Source organism: Mirounga angustirostris, unplaced genomic scaffold (genome assembly GCF_029215605.1).
Source record: "Mirounga angustirostris isolate CCGP_5_RB_7025 unplaced genomic scaffold, mMirAng1.0.hap1 SCAF_3, whole genome shotgun sequence".
NCBI lineage: Eukaryota > Metazoa > Chordata > Mammalia > Carnivora > Phocidae > Mirounga > Mirounga angustirostris.
The window spans coordinates 192080853-192106058 of record NW_026991711.1 but is presented as its reverse complement, the minus strand read 5'-3'; the positions used below and the strand labels follow the sequence as shown (position 1 = coordinate 192106058).

The following is a 25206-nucleotide window of genomic DNA, read 5'->3' as shown; positions in this document are numbered from 1 at the left end:
TGCTCTAAGGAAATAGGTACAGAATTAGGACGGATACGTGTTTTTAAAAGATCACAGGAACCTCAATGCAGCTACCACATTGAGTGCTTTCCCCAATTTTGAGAGTAGCCTTGAGCGGAACTGTAAGCAGTATGGCAAAATATCTTTGATTAGGCTTATGAAGGCGACTGGGAGGAATTGAGTTTCCTTAGAACGTGACTGTGGAAGGATTGAGTAACTACCCCGCACATAAAAAGACCAAACAGGACAGCTGGTTAGTGTTTCTGGAGGTGGAAGAACGTGACGAAGGTGAACCACAAGTAAAACCACTTTGATCAGCTGCAACAAGGAAATGCCTTCTGGAAAGAGATGCTGATCACTGAGGGATCCCAAGACCAACCTCCCTGAGCCAGCAGCAGTCAGAGACCTGGTGTCTGGAGTAACTCAGTAAAGCTCCTGCCTCTCCATGGTTATTCTAGCCCCTTCTATGTAAATATTTGTTTTAGGCAGCAATTGGCATAGAGCGAACCACATTCGGTTCCATGGCCTCGAGTCTTTGGGACAGCCTCTCTGAACCTCACGTGACTTACGACGATAGAACTGGTAAGGACACAGGTTGGCTTGGAAATCGCTTTCAGGCATAATGCGTTAGGGCTTTCCCGATAAAGCAAGAAGTTAAGTATGGGAAGGTTCTCGGGCTCAGGTGCTGCCGTTGGGGATCTCATAAAGTAATAAAATGATTGTTACCTGTTCCAATAAGCATTCCCGTTCATCAACAAGCTTTTTCAACCTAATATCTAAAGAAATCAGAAAGATAGAGGTTGAGGTGAATCCATGTAGTGCACCGTCCAGCAGCATGCTAAATCGAAGAGTGAGCATTCAGGTTAGTGAAACTAATGATGAAGTATTATACACGTACCACAGCGAATGAGGCCACACACAGGACGGGGGGAGACGTCAGCCGAGGGAGAGTGGGTGGGGTCCACCTCCCACAACATGCTTATCTCGTCAGGGGCAGCATCCGGCTGCATGCAAACAGGCTAGTCTTCTACTTTGGGTTAGCATGCAAGGGATCTAGGGCCAAACCACACTGCAACACAAGATCTCACAGGCTTCATAGTTTAACATCATTAGCAAGGTACAAACACACGGAGCATCGCGATTGCTATCAATGGCATTTTCATTATCCTTGACTTCCCAAGGTCACGGCCCAGAAGAATGGATCTTTCTTTTTTTCTCAGAGACTCCCCAGTGCCACAGCTTTGACTGTATGTTTACAAATCAGAGGTCTGCGGACAACACGTCCGCTCCCCTGCTCGTGCAGGGCGGGTATTGTCCGGAGAAATACAGTAATGCTGTGGGTTTCTGTCACCCCTGCCACCCGGGACACGGAAGAGTGGCATACACAGAAGCCTTTCGAAATCCCCCGGACATTTCTCTGAAGGGGTGTCGAGTGATATAATCTGTAGAGTGCAGAGGAGGAAACCAAAGCTTGGGGGGGCAGTTTAGGGGTGTGGGCAAAACCCTACACCAGTTTAAAGGCCAATCAGGAAGCTGTGGCGGTGACAGAGATGCTGATGGGTACTGCAGGGTCACCCTGTGCCAGGCACGCCCGAGCCGCTGCGCCTTCACCCACGCAGCCCTACAGGTGAGCCCTGCTGCTTTCTCTCTCTTCCACAGGCGAGGGCCCGCACCTCTAACCACCGCACTCCTCTGTGGCTCCAGATCTAAACCCAGAGCCTGGAGTCGGAGCCAGACTCCTGGCCCGAGACTTTCTCCTGAGGGCACCGTGCTCTCACGTGGCGCAGCTCTGATTCACCGCGTGAAAAAGGAAATAAATAATCTGTATAAAATGCGCTTGTGTCCATCTAAACAATCACCTATCTACATTCTCATCCGAGTTACATGCTTTCTCTAATTGTTCTTCCAAGCACCCCATGGTGTTATTTTGAAAGGCATAACCACAAAATAAATTAAACCAGAAATGTCAAGCGTAACATAAGATAGATTTATGATCCTCTGGAGTTCCATTTTAATTTACACAGTCAAGTTGCTTCCGATAGTTTATTCTTTCTCTTCTACAAGCCCATCCAACACTGAAACATCAATGTCATAAACCCAGCTCTTTATTCAATATTACTTTTTATTTTATCTTATATTCTATATACAAAACCCATAGGCATCCTAAGAAGCAATGGGTATGTCAGAAAGTGATCTTGAATCTCATCTATCTGTTGTACAATTTTATTATTATAGCGTTTCTATTATATCCTGGATAGCAAGTACAAAACAAACGTTAAGATGTAAGAATGGAGCTGGCCAACAAATACAAAATAAGGGTAACATGACCTTCACTCGTATGGTGAGAATATGAAAAACACAGAAGTGAAATTTTTTTTTTTTTTAAAGATTTTACTTATTTATTTGACAGAGAGAGACACAGAAAGAGAGGGAACACAAGCAGGGGGAGTGGGAGAGGGAGAAGCAGGCTCTCCACCGAGCAGGGAGCCTGATGTGGGGCTCGATCCCGGGACCCCGGGATCATGACCTGAGCCGAAGGCAGATGCTTAATGACTGAGCCACCCAGGCACCCCAGAAGTGAAATTTTAAGGGAGAAAAGTTTTACAGCAGAATTGGAGAGGAAGTTTAAACTACATCGTTTGAAGAGAATGGAAAAAAAGAAAGCCGCGAATTAACTGGATAGGAAGAAAACGGGCACTACTTTTGTAGTTTTAAAAATCACCAAGTCTGATTTGTGGAGCGCACAGCCGCTTATCGTCGAGACGCTGACTGCCTTCCTTCCCCAGAGCGCTGCAGACCTACCACTGCCCTGCATTTAGAAAGTTCCACTGCTCATCGCTGGCCTATAATCCCCGATGATAAACAGACATAAACTATTCATTTAAGGCCACAATTGCAGTGCTCAGAAACAAGGCAGGGAAGAAAATGAAGTCACAGTGTATCAAATTTAGTTTTCTCTTATACGGAGAAGAAGTCAAAATGACTTGGCTATGAAAGGATTTCAATTTTTAGAAGTCTGGCTTTTCTGTGTTAAATTCCAATAAACGTTCTCTGGAACACATGTCCAGAGGCCCGTGAAATGAGAAGCACTTATAGTGACGAGGTCTGAGGACAGTCCCCGGGGGCAGCCAGTGCCAGCAGCTTTGAAATTCTCTGAGCCCCTGTTCTCCTTGGTCTTCCTTCTGGCCTGCACCTTGTCACCTCACCTGTCCAGGGACAGCAAGGCCAACCCCCAGCAACGACCCCAATCACTAAGCACTCCCTCTCTGCACTGCTTTACCTGGATCTGGCCCACAGCCCTGGAGGGCAGGTTCCACCTCCATTTTCAGAGAGCGAATGAGACACAGCGCGGGTGAGTAGCTGGCTCGTAATAACACACCCTCAGGAGCAGAATTTTCATTTTGTGGGTTAATTTCAGCCATCGTGGGCCTCAGGCTTCCTCTCCCAAGGCTAGAGGAAAATCACCTCCTCTCCATATTGAAAAGATAGTGAGGGGGAAGCCGAGGTCTCTCAAGGAATCCACTCCCGCCTTGCACTGACTTTGTCTGATTATAATCCATGTGGGCTGTTTTCATCATCCCCGGGGCCAGCCTCCCACGCCAGGAGAGCACCTCCTTCCTGCAAAAGGCAGAAGAGGGACAGGGTTTTTCTCCCATTTACAGGGCCCAGGAGGGGTGTACAGATGGGTACCGTACATGCCAGCCACCGCCGAAGCCGTTCATATCTTGAAAAATATACATGTAAAATATGTATATATGTAAACAATAGGTAAACCTATGTAAATAATATGTAAAATGATATGTAAAATAATATGTAAATAGTGTATAAAAAACATAGGGGGCATTGGATAGAGGAAAAGGGAAAGAGTGATGGGCGCCTGGGTGGCTCAGTCGTTAAGCGTCTGCCTTCGGCTCAGGTCATGATCCCAGGGTCCTGGGATCGAGTCCCGCATCGGGCTCCCCGCTTAGCGGGGAGCCTGCTTCTCCTTCTGTCTCTCTCTCTGTCTCTGTCTCTTATGAATAAATAAATAAAATCTTTAAAAAAAAAAAAAAGGGAAAGAGTGAGGGTTTTTTTCTCCTGAAAGACAAAGTTTTCTCTATATGATCATCACACTGATTAAGCATGTATTCTAACGTCACGTAGGCACGAACACCCCTTCCTTTTGTTCCGGAGCCTGGACATTTGGCACGAATCTCACTGCTGTGTTCCCTTGTTTCCATGGCATGCTGTTCAAGGTGGTCTCCTAGGAAAGGGGTCTACCGTAGAAAACAGGAACCCCAAACTGCATAGACCCTCAGGACTAGCACTCCAGGGTCCTAGTGACAGTAGAGATTTAAATGTTCAGGTGATTAGGTTTTCCGTTTGCTGGAAACGCTGAACATTAATAGAAAGTACTCAGTGCGATACATCTCATTTCTAAAAACCCTTGAAAAACATGTTACTAAAGAGCATCAGTTAGGGGTGTGGGCAAAACCCAAGGACTGCACACGAAGCAGTTACTGCTTCTCCACCTTTGTATATTATCAAATAAGAACCTCTAATTCAAAATTCTGTGCCTTTTTTTTCTCACTTCCTGATTCTCAGCTGTCCACTTTCACTAGAAGCTGGGTCCTTTCCGCTCATCCACTGGCACGGTGCCTTCCACATATGAAGTGATCAAAACGTCTATTACTTAAATGGATGTGTGAATAATCGAGATGCCTGGACAGTGGACGTGAGGGACATGAAGTATGCCACAATGTCCTTAAATGTGCTGTTGAGTAACAGAGGAAAAGACCTTAAAATGGCTTGATGATCTCACCGTCCAGTGAGCTGGGTTACTGAATCATCTCCCCGGGGGCCTCTGAAAGTAGGAATGAGAGCTCTTTCTGACGCCCATCCAGGCTGAGTGCGGCTTTGCTAAAGTGAGAGGCATCCGCTGCCTCCTTTCAAGGCCTTTGCAGCCCTCGGGCTGGAGCCTCTCTAGCAAGCCTTGTAGTTTTCCACTCACGTGGCCCAAGTGGGGACGGTGTATCAGTCCCCTGCTTCAGGACGCTGACATGGGAGGAGTCAGTGCTTACTTGCCAATTTCACCATATCCTTCACAGCATTCTTAGAATTGGCACATGTAAGCAGAGCAACAGAATGGAGAGCCTTCTTCGCTGGGGCTCCTCACCGGAACCACAGACCACAGGATATTCTATGAGGGAAGATCTTCCCAGTCCTCCCCAGGAGGGCACAACCCTCCGGTCTAGGTACCAGGAGAGACGTTCATTCATTACTGACAAAGCAATGAGTCCTTCACACAACACAGATTGGGAATCAGCAGCCTGGAAGTAGGCGCTACTTTGAAGATAATAATTATGTGGAACAGTAGCCGAAGTCAAGTAGCCCAAAGAGTGGAATCACAGGCTTGTGAAATTATAAAATGTTTTTATTTCAATCACATAATAACACTTAGGCTTGCCTCAAATTTTATTGAGGTTTTGGTCTTTTTTGCACTCAATTATACCTTGTAACAGTGACATGAATTCATATAATCTCATAAAGTGTCAACAGCATTCATAAAGTACAGTCCTTTGTGATTTTAGTATTTTACAACTGTTTTTTTTATTTAACTTTACAACTATTTTTTAAAATGCTTCCTTGTATAGAAAATATATATTTCCTTCAGGAAGACCAAATCAAGACTTTTCCAATAATATATTGAGATAAAACAAATGAAAATATTTATACCAAAATACCAAGTGACCCAACTATTTAAAATATCCTGTTATAGTTCAATTAGCAGTTTGCACAAGAATGGTACCTTTTGTATTTTTCTTTCGAATATAAGACAAATAGAAAGAGGAGTAATTTAAAGGTTAAAAAAATAAATTTTAGAAATGGTCCCCCTGCACAAAAACTGCATTAGGAAGTGCAATTTTAATGTATGTCTCTTCCAGAAACAAATTAAAAAAAAAAAACAACTTTGTATAAAATGACTCTGGTACATAATCAGCATGAAGTGAAGTCAAAATCTACAAAATAAATTCAGGTATCATCAACAATGAGATCAAAAGTATCGGTTTGAGATAAAATACTTATATGAGGTAAAGGGAATTAAGATCTCCCAGTGCTTTAAGATACTTGTTTCCTATCCCTAACATGATTAATTACTGTCCTAAGGTGCAAATCTTATCACTCAGTGACCTATACACTATTTGGCCATTTATCTCCTTTTAAAATAAAATACCATATAGATTATATCATACACATCAAAATCAAATATGAAAGGACATATATTTGAATGAAGACACATTAATTTAAATATCAACTATACTCACAAATCTCAGAATGCCATTTGGTCATTTCAATTGGGTGCTGGTGTATTTGGTCAAGAATATCAGCCTAAGGCAAATGCTAAAGAGCTTTATTCAGATTGTAAGCAGAAACACGCGGTGTCCGTTGTCTAACACGGCTGGAATGTTCTCCGTTAGGACTCTTACTGATTACAGGTGTGTCTTTCTTTCTAATCTGGGTGATAACCTTAATGAGGAAGAATACGTCTACAAGTAACCGTCTATAATCCAGCGTGGTAGATAGCTCGGTGGTTGATCGTCCTACGGTGCATCTATCTCAATGTGGAACGTTTTAGGAACCTCACCCGTGGCGAGAGCAGACGAGCCTCTGACAGCTGGGCTTCGTGTCCAGTCCTTGGCCCCTGTCCACTCACGACATGGTACAGTCTTCCTTGCTTCTGCCCTTCTCGCTTCCGCCTCTCAGCTCGTCCCTGCCTTCTGAAGTGGAGGCTCCCAGCTCCCCTGCAGGTGCTAAGTCATCGTTTTCTACGACCTTTTTGACTCTCTGACTAGGCCCCCCTGCCATCTCATGCTGCTCTGTACTTCCTGTTTGAGGGGCATCATCACTGTCCTTGAAGGGACCTTCATCCTCCAGCAGGGCACCGCCAGGCACCGCTCCACTCCCTGGTTCTGGAGGACCGCTGTGAGCGGCGCCATCTTCTAGAACGGCTTCCTCCAGCTCCTTATCACTGGCACTCGTGCCTGACGACGGCGCGGTGTCACCCCCCAAACCTAATGTGCCCCCATCAGCTGTTTCCTCCCCCCCGTTAGTGTTTACATCATTATCTTCTCGGTTAAATTTTGCATCCAACTCAATTCCAGGATTTTCTGGACAGTCAACATTTTCACCACTTCCTGCTACACTTTTCTCTCCTGGACCTTCAGTTACCTCATTTTGAGCTTCTGCACCTGGTTTTTTGTCAGGAAGAGCTACCTGCTTGTCTTCCTTCACCTCACTTAAATCTGAGTTCTGAAATGTTAACTCTTTCTTAGCATCTTTAAGGGTTTCTACAGGCACCAGTGTTTTCTTCTTCTTGTTTTTCTTCTTCTTGTTCTTTGTCTTCTTCTGTGATGAATCCAGTGCCTCTCCCTGTTGGTCATTCTTTTCTTCCTCGGGCTCTTTCACATCTAGGGGCTCGCTTTCGGCATCTGCCACAGCGGGACCTGTTGCTCCCTGCAGGCTGCTTTCTGCCTCTGGACAACGAGGAATGTTCTGCACTTCTGTCTGGGTTGGCTGCTCGTCCCTCAACCCCCTTTCCTCATCCTCCTTTTCGTCATTCTCCCCACCTACCGCTGTGCTCTGACCTGGGAGCTCCTGGGGCTCAGCAGCTTCCTGCTCAGAGAGCTCTTTGTCTAGGTCATGCCCTGTGCTTGGGTCCAGCTCTGTGGGGGCTTCCACGGCACACTTTTCATCATGACTCACGTTGTCATCGCTGTAGGTCGGAGAGCCGGAGGCTTCTGTGCCCACCTGCTCCCCGAGCCCCGTCAGCCCTGCCTCCACCACGTCCTCTGTGGGGCTTCCACCTTGCTCCCCAGTGTCTGTGCTGCCCAGCCCCCCGACTTCAGATGGTTGCAGAGAGGCAGATTCTTGACCTGGCTTTGTGCTACCCTCTCCCAAGTTGGTTTTCAAGTCTTCCTGGTTTTCTGCAGATTCTTTACTGTGGTTTTTAATATCCAAGGCATCATAACTGTCCTGCCCAGTGCCAGGACCTGGGATTTCACCATCACGCAAACATTCGGACTGCTCAAGGGAAGCCCCAGTCCTATCATCTGGTGTGTTTATGACCTCATTGGACTCAACCTGCTCTGTATTTTCAAGGAAGGAAGCGTTCTCTAGAATCTGGTTTTGAGCCTGCTCCTCATTCGTGGCATCTGCTAATACTCCTAGGGAGGGGGCACTGTCTTCAGAGGCTTTCTGGTCCTTGGCATTTTCACCAGGATGGAACACCTCTGTGTCCATACACTCCTGTGCTGGGTCCTCTTTGTGCTGTTCTTGCTCAGTATTCTGCAAGATTTCTTTTTTCCCCACATTCTCCACAATTTCACTTTTCACCTCCACTTCACTGGCTCTTCCTAAAAGACCATTGAGAAAATTGAAGGGACCCCATGATGTGGTGACCACTTAACATATATTACAGCGTAAACACATGTTCTCTCTCCCCCCCCGACCCCATTCCTAAGGAGAGAGAGTCACCAAAGAATCACACGGGACAGAAGCCTTGGCCAGGTCTGTGCGGCAAATCAGTCATTGCATCAGCCAGCGTTGGATGCGCGGAGGCTGCCGCCACCATCTCGAAGGCGAGACTGGCTGCTGGTGCCGTCCGGTGTGAACTGGTTTTCAAAGGTGCAGTTAAGTTTGAACAAAGAGAGCTCTGGATCAGGCAGCCAAACAATCCAAAATAATGGGTTTAAGAACGACCTGAGTTCGTTTCTAAATGCACAGCTGGACTACTCACACTTCTTTGTCTGTCAAACTGCACTGCGCGTCACATAGGCCTAAAACCACCTTCAAGTAACTTTTAAAAGAAACCTTCACTCCACCTTAAGAAACTCAGCCTCAAGGTCAGTCTCAAGGAAGATACTAACTTGAAATAGCTCACGTGAGGTGAAAAGAAATCCACCCCCCACCATCTAATCACTGTGCTCCTGAGAAAGCAGCCTGGTGCCCTAAACTCCTCTGCCCCACCCCGCAGGGTCTGGTGGGAGGGCCAGCAGGTGGCAAGTGCTTACGATCAAGATGACCACTGAATCAATAATAAGTTATTCATCCACTGAGGAAGTACAAATTAAAAACATGCTATGACTTTGGAATGGACGCTTATATTTTAGATTCTCCAAACCAACCAACCCCTGGCATATCAGATGCCATGTTGCTGAAAGTCAAAGCCTGATAATTTTATCACACCGTGGTCTCCACAAGTGGGTGCGCGTACCCCAGAGAAAATGGGAGAAGTAGCAGGGCTTCTAGTTAGTTTTGCTTCACCCTTTAAAGATGTCCATCAGTGAATACGTTTTATAACACACACTTTGTACTGATGAATAGCATGTGTATATATAAATTAAAAATACACGTATTGGAAAGTTCCCACAATTCTCTACTGATAGGGATATGCGATCAAAGAACATTTGGACACCACTTAGGGAAGTGATATTTCTGGTTCTTTAAGGGTTGGTTTCATAACGGTTAACAAAGATTTATAAAACGTATGTTTGAACAAGAGCAAAATGATCAAATTCCTAGCTGCTCACACAGCTTATAGATAGGTAGGATGGAAACCAATCAATTTATCTTCTTTTAGTAACTTTTAAGCAATCAAAAGTGCCGTGTCCCTTTAGGAATCATCGAGATAATGAGGTACATCTCCCTATGAAGCAAGTCCTGAGAAGCTGGGGCCCACAGGTTTCTACATTTCCATAAATAAAAAAAAAAAATAAGATGAAAGCTTCTATATGGAAATTAGAGACATGGGCTCTGAGCGTATTCCAGCCTCGCTGTAGAGAGCGGAATGCAATGGGTAATAAGGGACAAGTGAGCCTTACCTGCCGGCTGCAACTCCAGGCTGCACCCCGGATTCAGAAGGCTTATTTTATCCAAAAGCCAAATATTATGACCAATATTAATCGGTGAATCTTTTCAGGTATTTGCAAATTGTATCAAGTATTCTTACAATCTACTGGATTCCCCAATTTATATTCTTCCAGAAGCAAAAACTGACGTACAAAGGCACATCACCTCTGACAAAGGGGAAGGCACCCCTTCACCCTGCCCACACTCCCCACCGGGGGCTGCCTGTCCGCCTCGCCCCTCCCTGCCCTGGCCCGGGGCCACTGAGCGGTAGCCTGAGAACGGCACCCAAGACATACTCTGTCACAAGCCCCCATCTGCTGTCCACGGCACCTCACACCCTCAAAACACTTCACGGTGTGTAGGACGTGCAGAGCTGGCTTGGACCCAGGGTTAACTATCTTACTTTACAGCCTCTGCTATGCTGATCTTTGGAGAAGTCTGTAACGGAGTAAGTTAGGAAGCCATCCTCGGCCCAACTAGCACTGTCAGAACTGTCCCTTCATTTCTGAGACGATTCACCTTGCATTCACAGTTTCACGTGGTGGCTTTGAGAAGCAAGAGAAATGTATTCCTGAGCCATCGGTGGTGAGCACTGCACAGAGATGCACACCAGACAACACACGTGAGTGACCACATCGTGTGGCAAGGGAGCTCCCCAGAAGTGGCAGGACGCATGGCATGCTGTGTGAGTGTTAATTGATCAGTGATGATTACGTCAACTCTAATAATGCATGGAAGGTGAATCGATGCGGACTAGAGGATGAAAAGACCCAAAGGAAGGTGAGCACTTACCTAGCATCCCATCCCCTGCCGTTCTGAGGGCGTTTAACTCTTCTTTCGTTATCTTGGAAGGACCTTGGTGTCCGGCGTCATTTAGAGTGTCTGAAGTCTCTCCATTAGTGGCTAGCTCTGAATTTAGGACTATTCCATGTTTCTGGGAACAAAAACAGACTCGTTGTAATACTGACTGATGCTAGGTTAAACTCTATTTTATTAATAATAATGAAAAGGAAGCTCTTTTTTCCTGAAGTTGAGGAAACAGAATCAGAGAAGTGGTAGACACCACACTCCTAAGTGTCCTCTCAACACACACAAATCTGGGATGTTTTCCTCCACGCTCCAGTCCACATCCCAATGGGCTGGTGATGAGACACTGTCGACATGCATCCTTTTTAACTGGAGGTAAGGGCCTGCAGGCCATCACAGAGTACTGCAGCATGCAAATCACTGCAAAGTGACCTCCCTTTTAAGACCCTGGTTGCATTCTTTAAAAAGAGAGACAGAGATAAAGAAAGAAATACGTGCATGTTCTGAAAGGAATAAACACAACTTATGTTAAAGAAGGAATACAGAAGTGGCTAGAATGTTTGGTATCTTCAAGGGAAATATAATTCATCCTCACTACACTGTGAAACACTCTAGAAACAGTCACACTTCACATGGCTCACAGACTCACTTGCTGCCCCGGTGCCCACAGCTCTCTCCTTGAGCTTGGAGGAGGCCCCAGTGCCAGGCTCACAGCCCTGGGAGGAGCGGTGATAGGAACCTCTCCCTCTGGTTAACTGCTCTGGCCTTGACCTCTGATAATGAGCAGCTGACCCTGATCTGTTTCCACTGACGATCTCAGAATTTGCCACGGCCATACCCTCTTCTCAACACTGTCTCCTACAATGTTGATTACCCACCCCGAGCCCGTTTTCCTTCACTTGGTGTCCAGCCAGCAGCTGAAGACCCCTTGACGTGGCACAAACAGGACGTGGAACGTTCCTCAACCCACGGGGTCTCAAAGTCTAATTCGTATGAGCCTCCCCCACGCCAACAACCAGCTGGAGAAGTCCTTAAATTTGAGCCTTTAATATAAAGAAACACACATTGTCTAACTTGGAGTAATGTCCTGGAGAATATATCAATGGGTATGAGAAAAAAATGTAAGCAGTATATAAAAAATGCTTGGAAATCAGAGTTGCTTTCGAGATCAGATACGCTTGTGAACATCTAAAGGAACGGGCAGACCCGACTAAACCTACGTTCATTCGTTTCATGGGTCTTTTTGGTGTCAGTTAATCGATGATTTGAATTGATTAACAGAACTCACATCAGTGACACACAATTAATTAACACCAGTACACACACACATTCTTGAGAACATGGATTTTTTTTTTTTTTTTAACTATGCTTTGGCTTCATACCTTTAATTCCTCTTTCAGCATGACTATTTCTTCTCTAAGATCATCTCGGTCACTCCTTATGGAATCAAAGAACTCTTTCTGCCTCTCTAAAGCCTGAGTGTGAGCAGAGCAAAGAGAGAGAGAAGTTTGCACAAGTGAGCAGGTGACTGAAGCGAGAACGAGGAGGATTCCGCTACGTAGAACGCCGCCAGAGCTAAAGCACTGTGTAGAATATGCTTCAAGATACAGACAAACGCAAACGCTGAGCTTCTCGTGAATTTACGGCAGCCAAGGAACGTTGCCTCCTGCCTCCTTAAAGGCACTCAGAGGCTGCTGTATGTGCACAGCGTTCCAGCGCGGTGAGAGAATGGACACAAGCCATGCACCCATTCAAATGGGAGATAAACGAGGAAGAAGAAGAAATGCGTAAGAAACCCAAGTGACGACTTCGACTATTCTTCTACACTGATTCTTGGCGTTCGCTGTCGCAGAGGAGCATGAAGCGGTCCTAAGGCAAACACACGTGCGCACGCTCGCCAAGTCCTAAATGAGTGCGGATGAGGATACAGAAGGGAAAACCAGCACAGCCTCCCACGGCACGTGCACCGACGCCGTGCTCCAACATCTGGAGATCTGCATCAGAGCCGTGCAGGATGGGTTGCTGTGTTCTGGAAGCCATTTGTCATTGGGAAGCATGGCGGTTACTCTAAGGGGGCTCTTGCCTTCCTACTCGTCACTCCTAAAGGCAGGTGGGCTGTGGTTGCTTTTCTTGTTAAAGGAGAGGGGGCTGGGGCCTCCATGGGGACAGGTCAAGGAGGGAACACATGGGCACAGCACCCGCCACCTTGCAGCTTCCTCAAATGCCTTCAAGAAAGGCCCAGGCCACACCGGACAGAGAATCCGAGAGGCCCGAGCCTCCCCACGTCCCACCTGCCCTAGGGTGCCTCCCTCACTCCTTGTATCTCAGGCTGCTGCTGGCCCGCTCGGTGCAGGCTCAGAGCCCAGTTAGCGTCAGCAAGGTGCCCACCCCACGTTGGAAGTGCACTTCAAGTTCAGAGTTACTGTGAGCTTGAGTAAACTAGTGTATTCTCCGTATTATCAGTTCTGTGTCACGTGGGGGCGCATGCATGCTCACACAAGCGTTTCTGCATCTGCTAGCGGACTGCCCCTTTGAACAGTTTCACAGACTCGGGAGTCCTACCCCTATCTTCTTGTCTTTCCACTCTATTGTTTCCTGAAGATCAGAAATCTCCCTGATATAACTCGCCTGCTTCTGCTGTAGCTGTCGGATTTCCTGAGGAATAGGAACAGATAGAAAGAAAGCAGATAAAGGGTTAAGCAGGAAGACAAAGTGCAGGGCTCGATAATCCGAGAGCGGTGACTGCCCGTGAGCCCACAGACACGTGTGGAGGAGGGTACCAGCCCCATTTCCTGCATTAGCCCGGATTCGCCTCTGAATGCCAGAACCTTTTCCTTGGCCTTAGCCTCCAGCGGCCAGAGAAGCAGGAGAGACCCTGCCTGGGGCACATTCTTACTTACAGGCACTAGTTAAAGTTCTGATCAAGTTAAAAAGTTAGAACCAACCCTGTATCAGTTTCCTATTGCTAAGGTCACAAGGTGCCATTAATTCAGCGGCTTAAAAACAACGTGAATTTATTCCCTTATAGCTCTGGAACTCAGAAGTCCAAAATGAGTCTGATGCACTAGAATCAAGGTGTGGGCAGGTCTGGATTCTCTTCTGGAAGCTCTAGGGGAGAACCCATGCCCTCCCCGCCTTTTTTTTTTTGGCTTCCAGAGGCCACCGCATTCTTTGGCTCTTGGCCCCTTCCTCATGTGGCACCAGCCTTGCTACCCCCCCCCCCACCGTATCTCCTCCCACTACCTCTCTTGCCTCCCAGCATAAGGAGCCCGTGATGACAGTGGGCCCCCAGTTAATTTAGGGTCACTCCCCATCACAAGGCCCTTAACTGCACCACACCTGCACTGTCCCTTCTGGTGCGTAAGGTGCCACATCCACAGGTCCCAGGGATCGGGACATGCACATCTCAGGGGGCCATCATTCTGTCAGCCACGCCTCCCAAAACAAACACAAAGCCCCCAAAGAATGAGAATCTTCACCAATGAAAGGAACCATTTTCCTTAAGTGAGGCACGGAGAATTAGCCTAAACTCTCAATTTTCGAGGAAACGGTTAACTCTCGTAATGAACCCCCCAAATACTCCTAAGACACAGAAGGAAGAGCAAACAAGGGAGCGCTACTCGCCTCCAGCAATTCTTCCCGTTGCTTCAGGGCCTCCTTCACTTCGGCAAACTGGAACTGCAGGATGCTGTGGGCGTGCTTTTCCCTCTCAAGCTCCTACAAGCGAGGGAAAGAGCATGGACACGGTGACGGAACCACACTTTCTGTCAAGTTCACGTCCCCATGACTTACGCTGACCTTGGAACAAACTACCTATTACCACGTCATCACAATTTTCAAGGCCTTTTTAGCAGCACAGGCCCACTTCTCTGGACTTTCTGATTTCCTGTAAACTTCCCTGTGGACCTGATGCATCAGACAGGTGCTCCCTGAATCTTACCAGGATGGCAGGGCCCGGCGGGGCGGAGGGGGGGGGGGGCCCTCTCCAGGGGGGCCGTCTGTGCAGGGGGCCTGGAGGAGGCAGCTCTGGGAAGGACTTGGGTTGGAACTAGCCCTGATTTTGAAATCGGACAAGGAATACGCTTTAGGATAAAAAGAGAGGTAAATATGGTCTACTTTGGCAAGCTTATCTCATTAAGTGGATGGCCAACCCTGTACCCCAGCGCCCCCACTCCAGGGACAAAAGCACAATACTGCACAATCCATGAGGATGGTCTGGTACCCAACAGTTCAGGACAGCAGGGTATATACCTGCCAGGTCGGTCAGGGGGTTAATCTGGAAGGGACGTGACCTTCGCTTCTCACCCTGGCCTCACCTGCTCACCCACTTTCTGAAGTTCGAGGGTGACCGGTCCCCTCCTAGCTGTGACAAGGGCCTGCCTATCGGGCTCTGCTTGGTCCCTGTTCCCCAGCTTGGAACAACATTCCAGGGTCATCCAAATTCTCTGGAATTAGATTTGGGGGTTCTTGGTCTACTTCCTGATGCCTGATTGAGGACATCCTAGGAGCGTTTAGGATGCATCAGAGTGTCCTCCCCACAGTGAGCATCTGCTCCTATAACTGTATAATCTATGTCATCATCAGGTCTCATGGGAAGCTTCCCCTTTGTTTCAGAGTTTAGCTCTCAGGAACTTCATAAATAAAATTCTTCTTTAGCTCCTAAATTCTATATAGTCAAAGAAGGAGACCTTTGAGTTGCTAATGGCACCTTGGTTTTAACCCTTGGGATTTAGGGGATAAAGCCAGTTAAAAAAAAAAAAAGTGACACAAATTAGATTTTCTGTTTACCTCAGCAACTCTGAAAAATTGGACAATATCCTAGGGTTTGATAGACCAACTCATTCCTAAAACTGAAAAACAAGTATTCCCTGCTTTATATCCCACAAAGAACATCTAATTAGTCTTTTGTCATTGATTGCAACATAGGCTCAGACTTCTTGCTGCTATTATAATTAACTTAATTTAGCTTAATGAAGGTATGTAATTCTTAAATGGAATAAAATAAATGAATATAGGGCGCCTGAGTGGCTCAGTTGGTTAAGCGACTGCCTTCGGCTCAGGTCATGATCCTGGAGTCCCGGGATCGAGTCCCGCGTCGGGCTCCCTGCTCAGCAGGGGGTCTGCTTCTCCCCCTCCCACTCCCCCCTCTTGTGCTCTCTCTCTCTCAAATAAATAAATGAAATCTTAAAAAAAAATAAAAAATAAAAAAAAATAAATGAATATATTTGCAACTGGCTATTTCTCGATGCTGTTAAAAGATAACAAGATAAAAATCCAGAAATGTATCTTAACAGGAAATTATTATTTTTTAAAAAAGATCTTTTTATTAAGTCATCTCTACACTCAACGTGGGGCTCAAATGTATGACTCTGAGATCAAGAGTTGCATGGTCTACTGGCTGAGCCAGCCGGGTACTCCAACAGGAAAATCCTGAAGCACCCAATTATGTCCATCCAAACATGTTGGTTCTTTGTAGGCTTGTTTTTTCCTGGTTACAACTTCATCTTACATGCAAAACACACAATGTTCTCCCAGTAAAACTGTCTCTAGTTTACAGGGTGAAATTGTGCATATTAATATTTCAAAGCCCTCTGCAAAGAGCATGGCATTCTTATTCACAGATGTTTGGGCTTCCTGGACAAGTGGAGAACCTCTATCTACACACACACACACACACACACACACACTCTCTCTCTCTCTCTCTCTCTCTGCCCTCCCCCCCCCGCCCACCGTTCTCTCTCATGCTGGCGCTTACTTTGTTTTTCTCATCGTACTGCCGCCTGGACTCAGCCAGCTGCTCTTCGAGCTCCAGCAACATGTCCTTTAGGGTATCGACCTGGTACAGGAAGTTCGTCTTTTCATTGTCCAGCTGAGCATTGGACACCATAGCCTTCTTATACTTCTCTTCAACTTCTGCTAGTGAGTCCTGCAGAAACCGCGTCAGGTTTTTGAAATTGTATAAGAGAACAAAAACAGAGATTAGCTCAGTGGTCTTTGAAGAAAATAAAAAATAAAAAACAACCCCCCCCCAGTATTATGTTGAGTGAAATAAGTCAAACAGAGAAAGACATGTATCATATGATCTCACTGATATGAGGAATTCTTTTTTTTTTTCTTTTTTTCTTTTTTTTAATTTTTTTATTCTTATGTTAATCCCCTTACATTACAACATTAGTTTTAAATGAAGTGTTCCATGATTCAGGAATTCTTAATTGCAGGAAACAAACTGAGGGTTGTTGGAGTGGGGGGTGGGGTGGGAGGGATGGGGTGACTGGGTGATAGACACTGGGGAGGGTATGTGCTCTGGTAAGCGCTGTGAATTGTGCAAGACTGTTGAATCTCAGATCTGTACCTCTGAAACAAATAATGCAATATATGTTAAGAAAAAAAAAAAAGAAGAAGAAGAAGAAGAAGGTAGCGGGAGGGGAAGAATGAAGCGGGGGAAATCGGAGGGGTAGACGAACCATGAGAGACGATGGACTCTGAAAAACAAACAGGGTTCTAGAGGGGAGGGGGGTGGGAGGATGCGTTAGCCTGGTGGTGGGTATTGAGGAGGGCACATTCTGCATGGAGCACTGGGTGTTATGCACAAACAATGAATCATGGAACACTTCATCTAAAGCTAATGATGTAATGTATGGGGATTAACATAGGAATAAAAAAAAAAAATCTTAAAAAAAAAACAAACAAACCCCAAACTAGCCCTATTTTTAGACTTTATTTCTTAGGGCAAATGGATCAGGATAAGAAACACACGGTAATTTCAAATGCACAGAAATTCCCCCCTTCCAATGGGGTCAAGTCGGTTATTAACCACTCAGAATATTAGTTATTAACTTAGAAAGTTAGTTCTTAATTGTGTCTGGGAGGAAGACGGCTTCCATGGCCATCAGCACAAGGGAGACACGTGACGGGGAGGCTGTGGGCCGGACCCCGTGACCTGACCGCGGGACTCGGTGGCGCCCGTTGCAGCAGCTTGGGCCGTTCGACAGGTTTCGGAAGTAGTCCCTCAGGAAATGTGACCAGAACCCTGGCAAGAGCCAGGCGTGTCGGCTGAGAGAACATGACACCTGCCACTAACTGCCGGCTGCCCCTGTCTGGGCTTGTGAACCAGGAGAGGATTAGGTGGAATTTTAAGTTTCGACCTACAGGACGACTCAACAAGCTGTGCACGTCTCACTGGGTCTGTCCGGGAAGGACAGAGGGCATTCCTTTGGAAGGACAGCCCCGGGGAGAGAGGCCTGCAGAGGAAACACGCCCTCCTGCGGCTCACACTCTCGCTGGCCAGGCAACGGAGGGGAGCAGCAAGTTCGTCCCCAAGCACAGATCAGGGGAAGGGGACCCCAGAACAGGGAGGGTGAATCCCTGGGGGTGGGAACCACCCGAAGCTAAAGAGAGGTGGGCACTGCGTGGTCAGGGCCTCTGAGGCGGCCTCCCGGAGTTCCGCGCTGCGCTCGTCTGCACTTGCAAACCAGGGTGGCAATTTTAGGTGGGACCCGTGGCTCCTGGGCTGGTTCGGCGACCCCCCTCTCACCACACATTCAAAGTCAACCATAACTTCCCCCTCTCTTCAAGGAGAGGTGACAAGCATGCCAGGGATTAATTTGTCATTTTAAAACCAACATGGTCTCTGGTTGGTGCCCCTGTGATAGAAAACTCACTATGCTGGGGGTCCTTTCTGGGAACCTGAAGAAGAAGTAACAGGCTTGCCATCTATTGCTAGATCCACAGAGAACAAGGTCCTCAACTACCCACCTCACCACCGAGGGACACGGCAACTAAATTTCCTAGTTGGCACACGGCAGTGATAGCCCATCCTTACAGTAGTGTCTGTTTGCTCAAATAAATCCGAGAGGGTGCACGTTCGGACACTGTTTCAATTAGTGAAACTTTACAACATGCAAGCAAGTACTCTGGGTGTTTCAGAAGCGTGGCAATAAGGGCAGCCTTCCTGGTACACATCCAATGCTTTGAGAAGCAAATTAAGTGAAGCACTGTTTGTATGGAGCGACTACGGACAGTGAAGAAAAACCCCCAAACCCTTCTGCAAGCATACGGTGCACTTCTGTGGGAAGTGAGAAGAAACCTGGGTGTGGGCCGGGTGAAGAGGGTGAGTCAGAAACATGCATCAGGAAGTGTGTTAGTAACTGTTTCTACTGAGGGTTACAGGGTTCAGGTCTCGGCTCAAAAGCTGCATTGGGGAGACCACTCAGGGCACAAAGCCATGCCCGTGTTCCTGCCACCTTGGATTCTGTAGTCTGGAGGCTCTTGAGAGCAAGCATGCAGTCTGTGTGTCTTCTTTAGGTTTTCTGAAGTTAAACTGGGTTAATACCATCAGCCCACGCTTCCGTAAACTGGTACCTTCATCTCTTTCAACCCCTGCATGTATTTGCCTTCTACGTCCTGAATCTGGTCCTTTAACTCATTCAGTTCCTAGGAATTGGCAAAAGAGGCAAATGACATCAGGGGGAGAAAAGTGAGCACGACCACAAAGAAAGAGAAGCCGTCCCCTAAATCTTTTCTACTTCTGGGTCGTTTCCCTCATTTGGGGAGTCTGGGCAGTGATTTTCTTTTCTTCTTTTTTTAAGTGTTGAAAGAAAATAAAATGAATTTCAAAATCACAAAGCTTAAAACTGAGGTCTATCTCATATGATATTGTCACAAAATTTTACAAAATGCAGGTCTATATCATTATATTTTTGCACAATTTTATAAAACAGACAAAGGAGGTTCCAAAAGTGGAACAGGTTCTTTTACTCATATTTGATAGTTAAAACTCAGGCTCTTTGGGTTGCTACCCGGTGCTAGATAGAGGAAAATACTAAAGGTGGGACTCAGCCGAGCTCCGTCCCTGCATTTACAGAGCTTCGCGTCTCTGCTCCGCACTCCTGGGGCCCGGTGTCTGGTCTGAGCTAGACTCTCAATACACGCTCGCTGAGCGAATGAATGGTGCTCTCAAGACTACGAGCAGAGATGAATCAGGATTGCAGCAAACTGCACTTGGATGTAGCAAAGGAATGGGCAAAGAGCCGCTGGAGGCCCAGGGAGGGCGCGCGGACGTTTTAGGAAGAGCGGCCCACAAAAACTGTCCTTACAAAGCACAGGACTCTGAAGGCACTCTTAGGGAACCTACATCCCTTCTCTGACCTCCCTGGCAGGCGGTCATCGAGCTTCAGATACCACCTGCAGCGGGTTCCCTTTTCACCAGTTTTAATTAATAGAAAATTCTTCCCTCAACGAAGCCAAATCCCATCCTTGATGTTTCCCCCTCGGGCCTTGGCTCTGCTCTCCAGAGGACAGCCAGTCCCTTGAGGTTCCTAATTACTTTTCCGGACAGTCCTGCCTTTGTCTCTTACATGCTCAGAGTGGCCCCCATCGAGTGGTGAGCATGGAGCACAGAATGCTTACATTCCGGTGGGACGAGAAAAAAAATCACTAAAACACAACGATGACCTATTCAAGGCATAATGTGCATACTACAGATAGAAAGGAGGAGCATATTCTAGGCAGGGGCAGGGGGACACTCAAAGGGCAGGGGGGTGTTGTTGGGAGCAGTGAGTAATCTGGTGTCCAGAAAAATGGGAGACTATTCCAGAAAAATGGAGACCACCTGTCTGCATGCCAGGGAAGGAGCTGAGCACCGCAGGGTGTGTCCGAGAGCCCGGGGAGCGCGGAGGGCACAGGTCTGCCCAGCCGGGGTGGGCGGGCAGGTGCAGCTTCCTGCGGGAGACCCTTATCTGAGCTGGTGTTGGTGTGACTAGAACATGTAGACATGGGGGAGACTGGACCCAGAAGAAAGATCCGGAACTTTACAAACTTATGCTCGAAGACTGATTTTCCTAAGAGGCTCCTCTAGGTTACAAGGTAGGTAGGCAGACTTACCTTGATTTCCCTAATGGACGCCTCCGTGTCAACAGAGATGGAGGTGTCCCCACTTCCCCTCCGAGAGGTCCCGCCCAGGGAGGCCAGGGCGGCTGCAGACAGGCCGGGCAGGCTACGCGAGCCCTGCAAAGCCACAAGGACCGAATGTGATTTCAGGCAAAACCAGAGTCCCCTGCAAGTCTACTGTATGTTGTCAAATCTCCAGGGGCTTATGGAAAGCAATAAAGAGAGGTTCACTCTGAGGGGCCTCATGGAGGCCTGGGAATTAGTCTGGGTCAACCTGATGCTCATGCCTAGGCCCACAGTGAACGCCTCTGCTCTTCGCGGGCTTTAACACCCACGCTGGAAGTGGCTCCGGGGGACCCCCTGAAGAATGTGGTGCCACATGCATGCCCTGTTCACTAAAGGGTGAGCGTCTTCATTCAAGATTAACCAACATATTCTCTTGTCAGTTTCGTCCATACATGTTGGGCCCCTCGCGGTTTATCAACAACACAACATAAAGGCTTCCAGAGATTCCCTACCTTCTCGGTGAAATCTTTTTCTGGTCTCTCTTCAACCTGTGGAGGAAAATGGACAAATACGAAACAGTTAAGAGCATTAAATGGATAATACGGGTTTAGAGAGTAAGATGGTAACAGGACATTAGCTTCCTTTGTAATTTAAAAACCGCTTTGCCAACGAGACCCGCGGATCCGCTTCTGCCAGGCCGTGCCGGGCACGGTGGTGCTCGCAGGCAGCTCACGGTGCCACCGTGAACTTCACCGGGTGGTTTTTCAACGTTCATAATTTCCAGAGGAACATGACGTCTGAACGACATACACACCGACCGCAGAAGATCCTAATCAGGGATTTGTGAATGAACCGAATCAGCACAGGTTTCCTTCACAGCTTCCCACAGCCCTGCGTGTTGGTCCTGACGGGGGCGGGGGGTGGGGGACGATGACAAGCTCCAAGCCTGTTCCCCCCGCTGTTACTATGGTTACAGCCGGAGAGCAGGACCAGGCCTCTTGCTGCCTGGGTCTCTAAGGCAAGAGGAAGCAGCGGAGCCCACTGCAACTTCTCCTACTTCTCCTGAATAATGGAGCCGAAGTGAAGATTCTGATTTAACCATCTTGGGATTGATGCCCAGAAGTGGGGAGCTGGCAGGGGGGTGAAGGCACAGGAGAATCTGCCAGGTGAAAAGTGAGACCCCAGAATCTGGCTTTTCACGTGTCTCTGAGGCTGCTCTGTCCCTTCTTCAGGCAGGACTCTCGGGGGACCCAGAGCAGCCTGTGGGCCGTAGCTTCGCCCCCAAGGGAGACCCTGCACCTTGAAGGGGCCTGGGGGCCAACAGGCTGAGGCTGACAATGGTGCCACGTCTTTCTTTGCTGAGCATCCCACAAAGGCCAACTTTTTCTTTTTTCTGCACACTGAGGGCTCCGTTCCATAAGCCCATTGGGAAGGTCACAGACGGTGAGAAAACCCCACGCCCACTTGTCTCCAAACCCTCTGGGGAAGCTGACAACTAGCACGTCTCCGATCCTCTTTCCTGTAGCTCAGATGTTCTTAACTCTGACCTCCAGGGAGCCAACTGCAGACCACAGCTCTGCCTCAGTAGACCCGGTGGGCAGCCGGGGCTCGGCAGGTAACCTCGCACATTCAACCACAGACAGTCTGAACTCAGGTCGAGGAATCCCGACAGAGCTGGCTGGGAGGACATGGCAGAGTGGCTCACGGACACGAAAAACAGCCCACCACGAAGCTGGGCTAGGGAGAGCATGAGGATGTGGGGCTAAGCACTGGTCGGGACACCGCAAAGTTCTGTGAAGACCAACGCTCCCTGTCTTGTGCCCACCCTGGGTCCACAGTGGGCTGGATGCTCAAGGCCTCACCATCCTGTCCCCACTAACAGCTACCTTCTCTCCTCCAAACCCATCACACCTTCACATTTCTCTTCGAGGGCAGGACACCTAAGGCAAATAGTAAAACGAGACCGCAAAGTGTAAGAGCAGATCAGCCAACCAAGTGGCTCAAATGAAATTCCCACAGAATACTCCATTAATCCAAAAGAAGGTACTTTTCAAAACCAGCTCCTAGCTCAGCCAAGCTCAAGGGTCTCCTACTCAACAGGTCCAAGTTCAGCCCCGGGGTCTCATTCCCAAAGCCACCCCATGCGGTCTCCCCAACAAGGCCCATACTTGGGTCTTCAGCAAGAACCCCCTATTTTCATCTTACTGGTCTCCTTACTGTCCTAAGAATAGAGAAGAAAGGAGAGCGAAGAGGCCATATCCCTCAGGCTGGTGGGATGGATCCAAGAACAGACTGGCCTCACTCCCAGTTTGTTAAATAAGCCCTGGGTGGGGGGCTTTGGATGCTAGTCCTGCCCCGCCCAGAGGACTCTCCTTTCCGCTTGCCACGGCTGGCTATCCTCTGAGAGCTCATGCCAGCCTGTGCGTCTCCCGCGAGTTTCCCAGGCAATCTGAGCCTGCATGTGCCCTTTTCCACTGCTTGATGTGGACCAGTGACAGCCCATTAAGGAGAGCTCACTCTCCAACCGTGTGTCACGCCTCCTGCCGTTTGTTGGCATGTGTGTTTGGTGTGTGTAAAAACACACACCTAGAATTACTATTCTTTCTAGACGTGCATGCCACACCAGCCTGAGCAGACGCTCTGGGGGGCGGAGGTGGCCTTCGGTCAAGATGGTTCTATCTCCTCGTCCCTGGCAGAACCCCAGAGAGCCCTGGGCCAATGTTCTTACTGTGATGATTCCAGCACTTCAAGTGTGGTTCTTCTCTCCACTCGGGAATGAAAATATTCCTGAAAACTGAGGAAAAGCTGACTATATAACAAATGGTCTGCAGGGGAATCAATGTATTAAGTCTCCTGGGCCTGAGGCCCTCACTCCCTAGAATCGCTTAGTTTGCAGAGCACGTATTCATGAGATGAAAAGAAGGAAGGTAATGTAACTACTGGTCAAATACGAAGAGCCAGAGTCACCGACTCTCAGTTACCGCCGAGAAGCTGGCTGCTCCTTGCCTCCGTGGGCTACACAGAATCTTTCCAAATGCTGGTCAGCAGCAGGTAAATATTCTGTATACAAATGAAAGTCCAGAAATCCACCTACAGAGATAGCTGTGCCCGTAAAAGAAGGACCCCACGTTTTTTCAGTATTTCTTGTGATAAAGATGAGGAAGAATACAGACCAGACCTTGTTTCCCTCGATACCATCAACGTAAATATTACTTCTGTAATTTGCAAAACATCAAATAAGGAAGAAAAAAAACCTAAAGCCACAGCTAGCTCTTTAGTTTTCAAAAAAAAAGTTTAAAAATAGTTTTAAAATGCCTTGCTCAGAAATACATAATGGACTCAGAATGGGAAAATTTAGGCTGTGTTCTTAAGTAGAGACCACGCAGGGAAAAAAATGAAACTCTCGAGAGTTATAGCCAATCTCTGCTTAATCGCTGTTTCCAATCTCTTGTGTACACATTAGGGTAAGTGCCCTTCGTCCGTTTCTGAACGACAAAGAATACATGTGCTCACAGGCGTTTCTGAACTCGCATGGACGAGGAGCACCGCCTGCGGAAAGCGACCCTGCAGCAAGGAGCTGCCGCAGTCCCCATAGCTGCCACTAGATGGCAGCCTGTATAAACCGGGGCGGGCTGGCCGGGAGCTGTCCCCACTCCTCACCTTCCCCTGAGCAAAGGGACAAATAAGGAACCCAGGCGGTGCGTTTAATTTTGACAGAAAGCACGCCACTTTACCTCTGAAAATAATAATAGAAAGAAACAGAATCAAAAAACATTCCGAACACTGTCCTAGTCACTGCATGACATGGTGTGGGGGACGCCATGGTGCAGACACGGGGCAGAGCAGGACCCAGGGGATGCCATCAGGTGCACCTGCTGCAAGCCACCGAGGCCCATACCAGCGCGGGGCCTGGGCCGAGCCTCGGGGCCTCCGCGAACACCGGCGTCCCGGTCCACGCCAGGGCAACGGGGCCCCACACCCCGCAGGCCTTCACTTTGTCACTCCCCCGAACCAGCAATTCTAAACCTTTGAGGTTGGCGTGAAAACTTCACAGTAACAGATTTATGACACGTGTGTGTACCAGCATTTTACAATCACAACCGAGTGTCCACAAAGACAGTTTTTAAAATCAACTAGAAATAGTCACTTCTAAACAATCTCTGTTGAATTTTAGATTACGGCAACTCTTCCTTTCAAAGACAGGTGATCCAAGTAGCGCATTAAGTATTTTATTTATTCCAAACTTCCGACATCGTGTCTATACGAGCATGCTGCTCAGCCTCACTTCAACATCGCATCTGCTGAGGCCTACAGTTCCTGGGCTTCCCTATCACCAGCCGGCCTGCCCACCTGCCCAGAGACACAACACAACACGTGAGCATGGCTGGACCCTAGCAGAGGGGCCAGGCACAAAGGAACTATTCCTCACGGTGTCCCCAACCTCCCGCTGGGCAACCCCAGGCCCCGGATGCAAAATGGGACCAGAGGAGCTGTGTCTGCACATGGTCCCTCTCAACAAACAAACTGACAATAGCGAACACTGCTCGGAAAACACCCACTTTAAGGGCAATCTTCCTTCAGATATAAATAGTAGTCAAGTCTTCCATTGGCGTGGAA

The 25206-nt window shown here is 47.9% G+C and overlaps 1 protein-coding gene across 35 annotated transcripts in view; it reads right to left on the bottom strand.

The window, feature by feature from the left end:
- Positions 1 to 25206, bottom strand: part of LRRFIP1 (LRR binding FLII interacting protein 1) — a 143492-nt gene that overhangs the window by 5409 nt on the left and 112877 nt on the right. For 22 of the 35 annotated variants that reach the window (XM_064587307.1, XM_064587308.1, XM_064587313.1 and 19 more), the window contains 9 exons: positions 21102 to 21137; positions 20578 to 20700; positions 19057 to 19128; positions 16451 to 16621; positions 14320 to 14412; positions 13258 to 13350; positions 12078 to 12170; positions 10681 to 10822; positions 5393 to 8393 (listed from right to left, as the gene is read on the bottom strand). In XM_064587307.1, coding sequence (XP_064443377.1) covers positions 6691 to 8393; positions 10681 to 10822; positions 12078 to 12170; positions 13258 to 13350; positions 14320 to 14412; positions 16451 to 16621; positions 19057 to 19128; positions 20578 to 20700; positions 21102 to 21137 — 2526 coding nt within the window. In that variant the 3' untranslated portion in view covers positions 5393 to 6690. Of the gene's footprint in view, positions 1 to 726; positions 777 to 5392; positions 8394 to 10680; positions 10823 to 12077; positions 12171 to 13257; positions 13351 to 14319; positions 14413 to 16450; positions 16622 to 19056; positions 19129 to 20577; positions 20701 to 21101; positions 21138 to 25206 lie in introns of those variants that run through there. The other 13 variants (XM_064587338.1, XM_064587340.1, XM_064587341.1 and 10 more) reach the window with 6 other exon arrangements.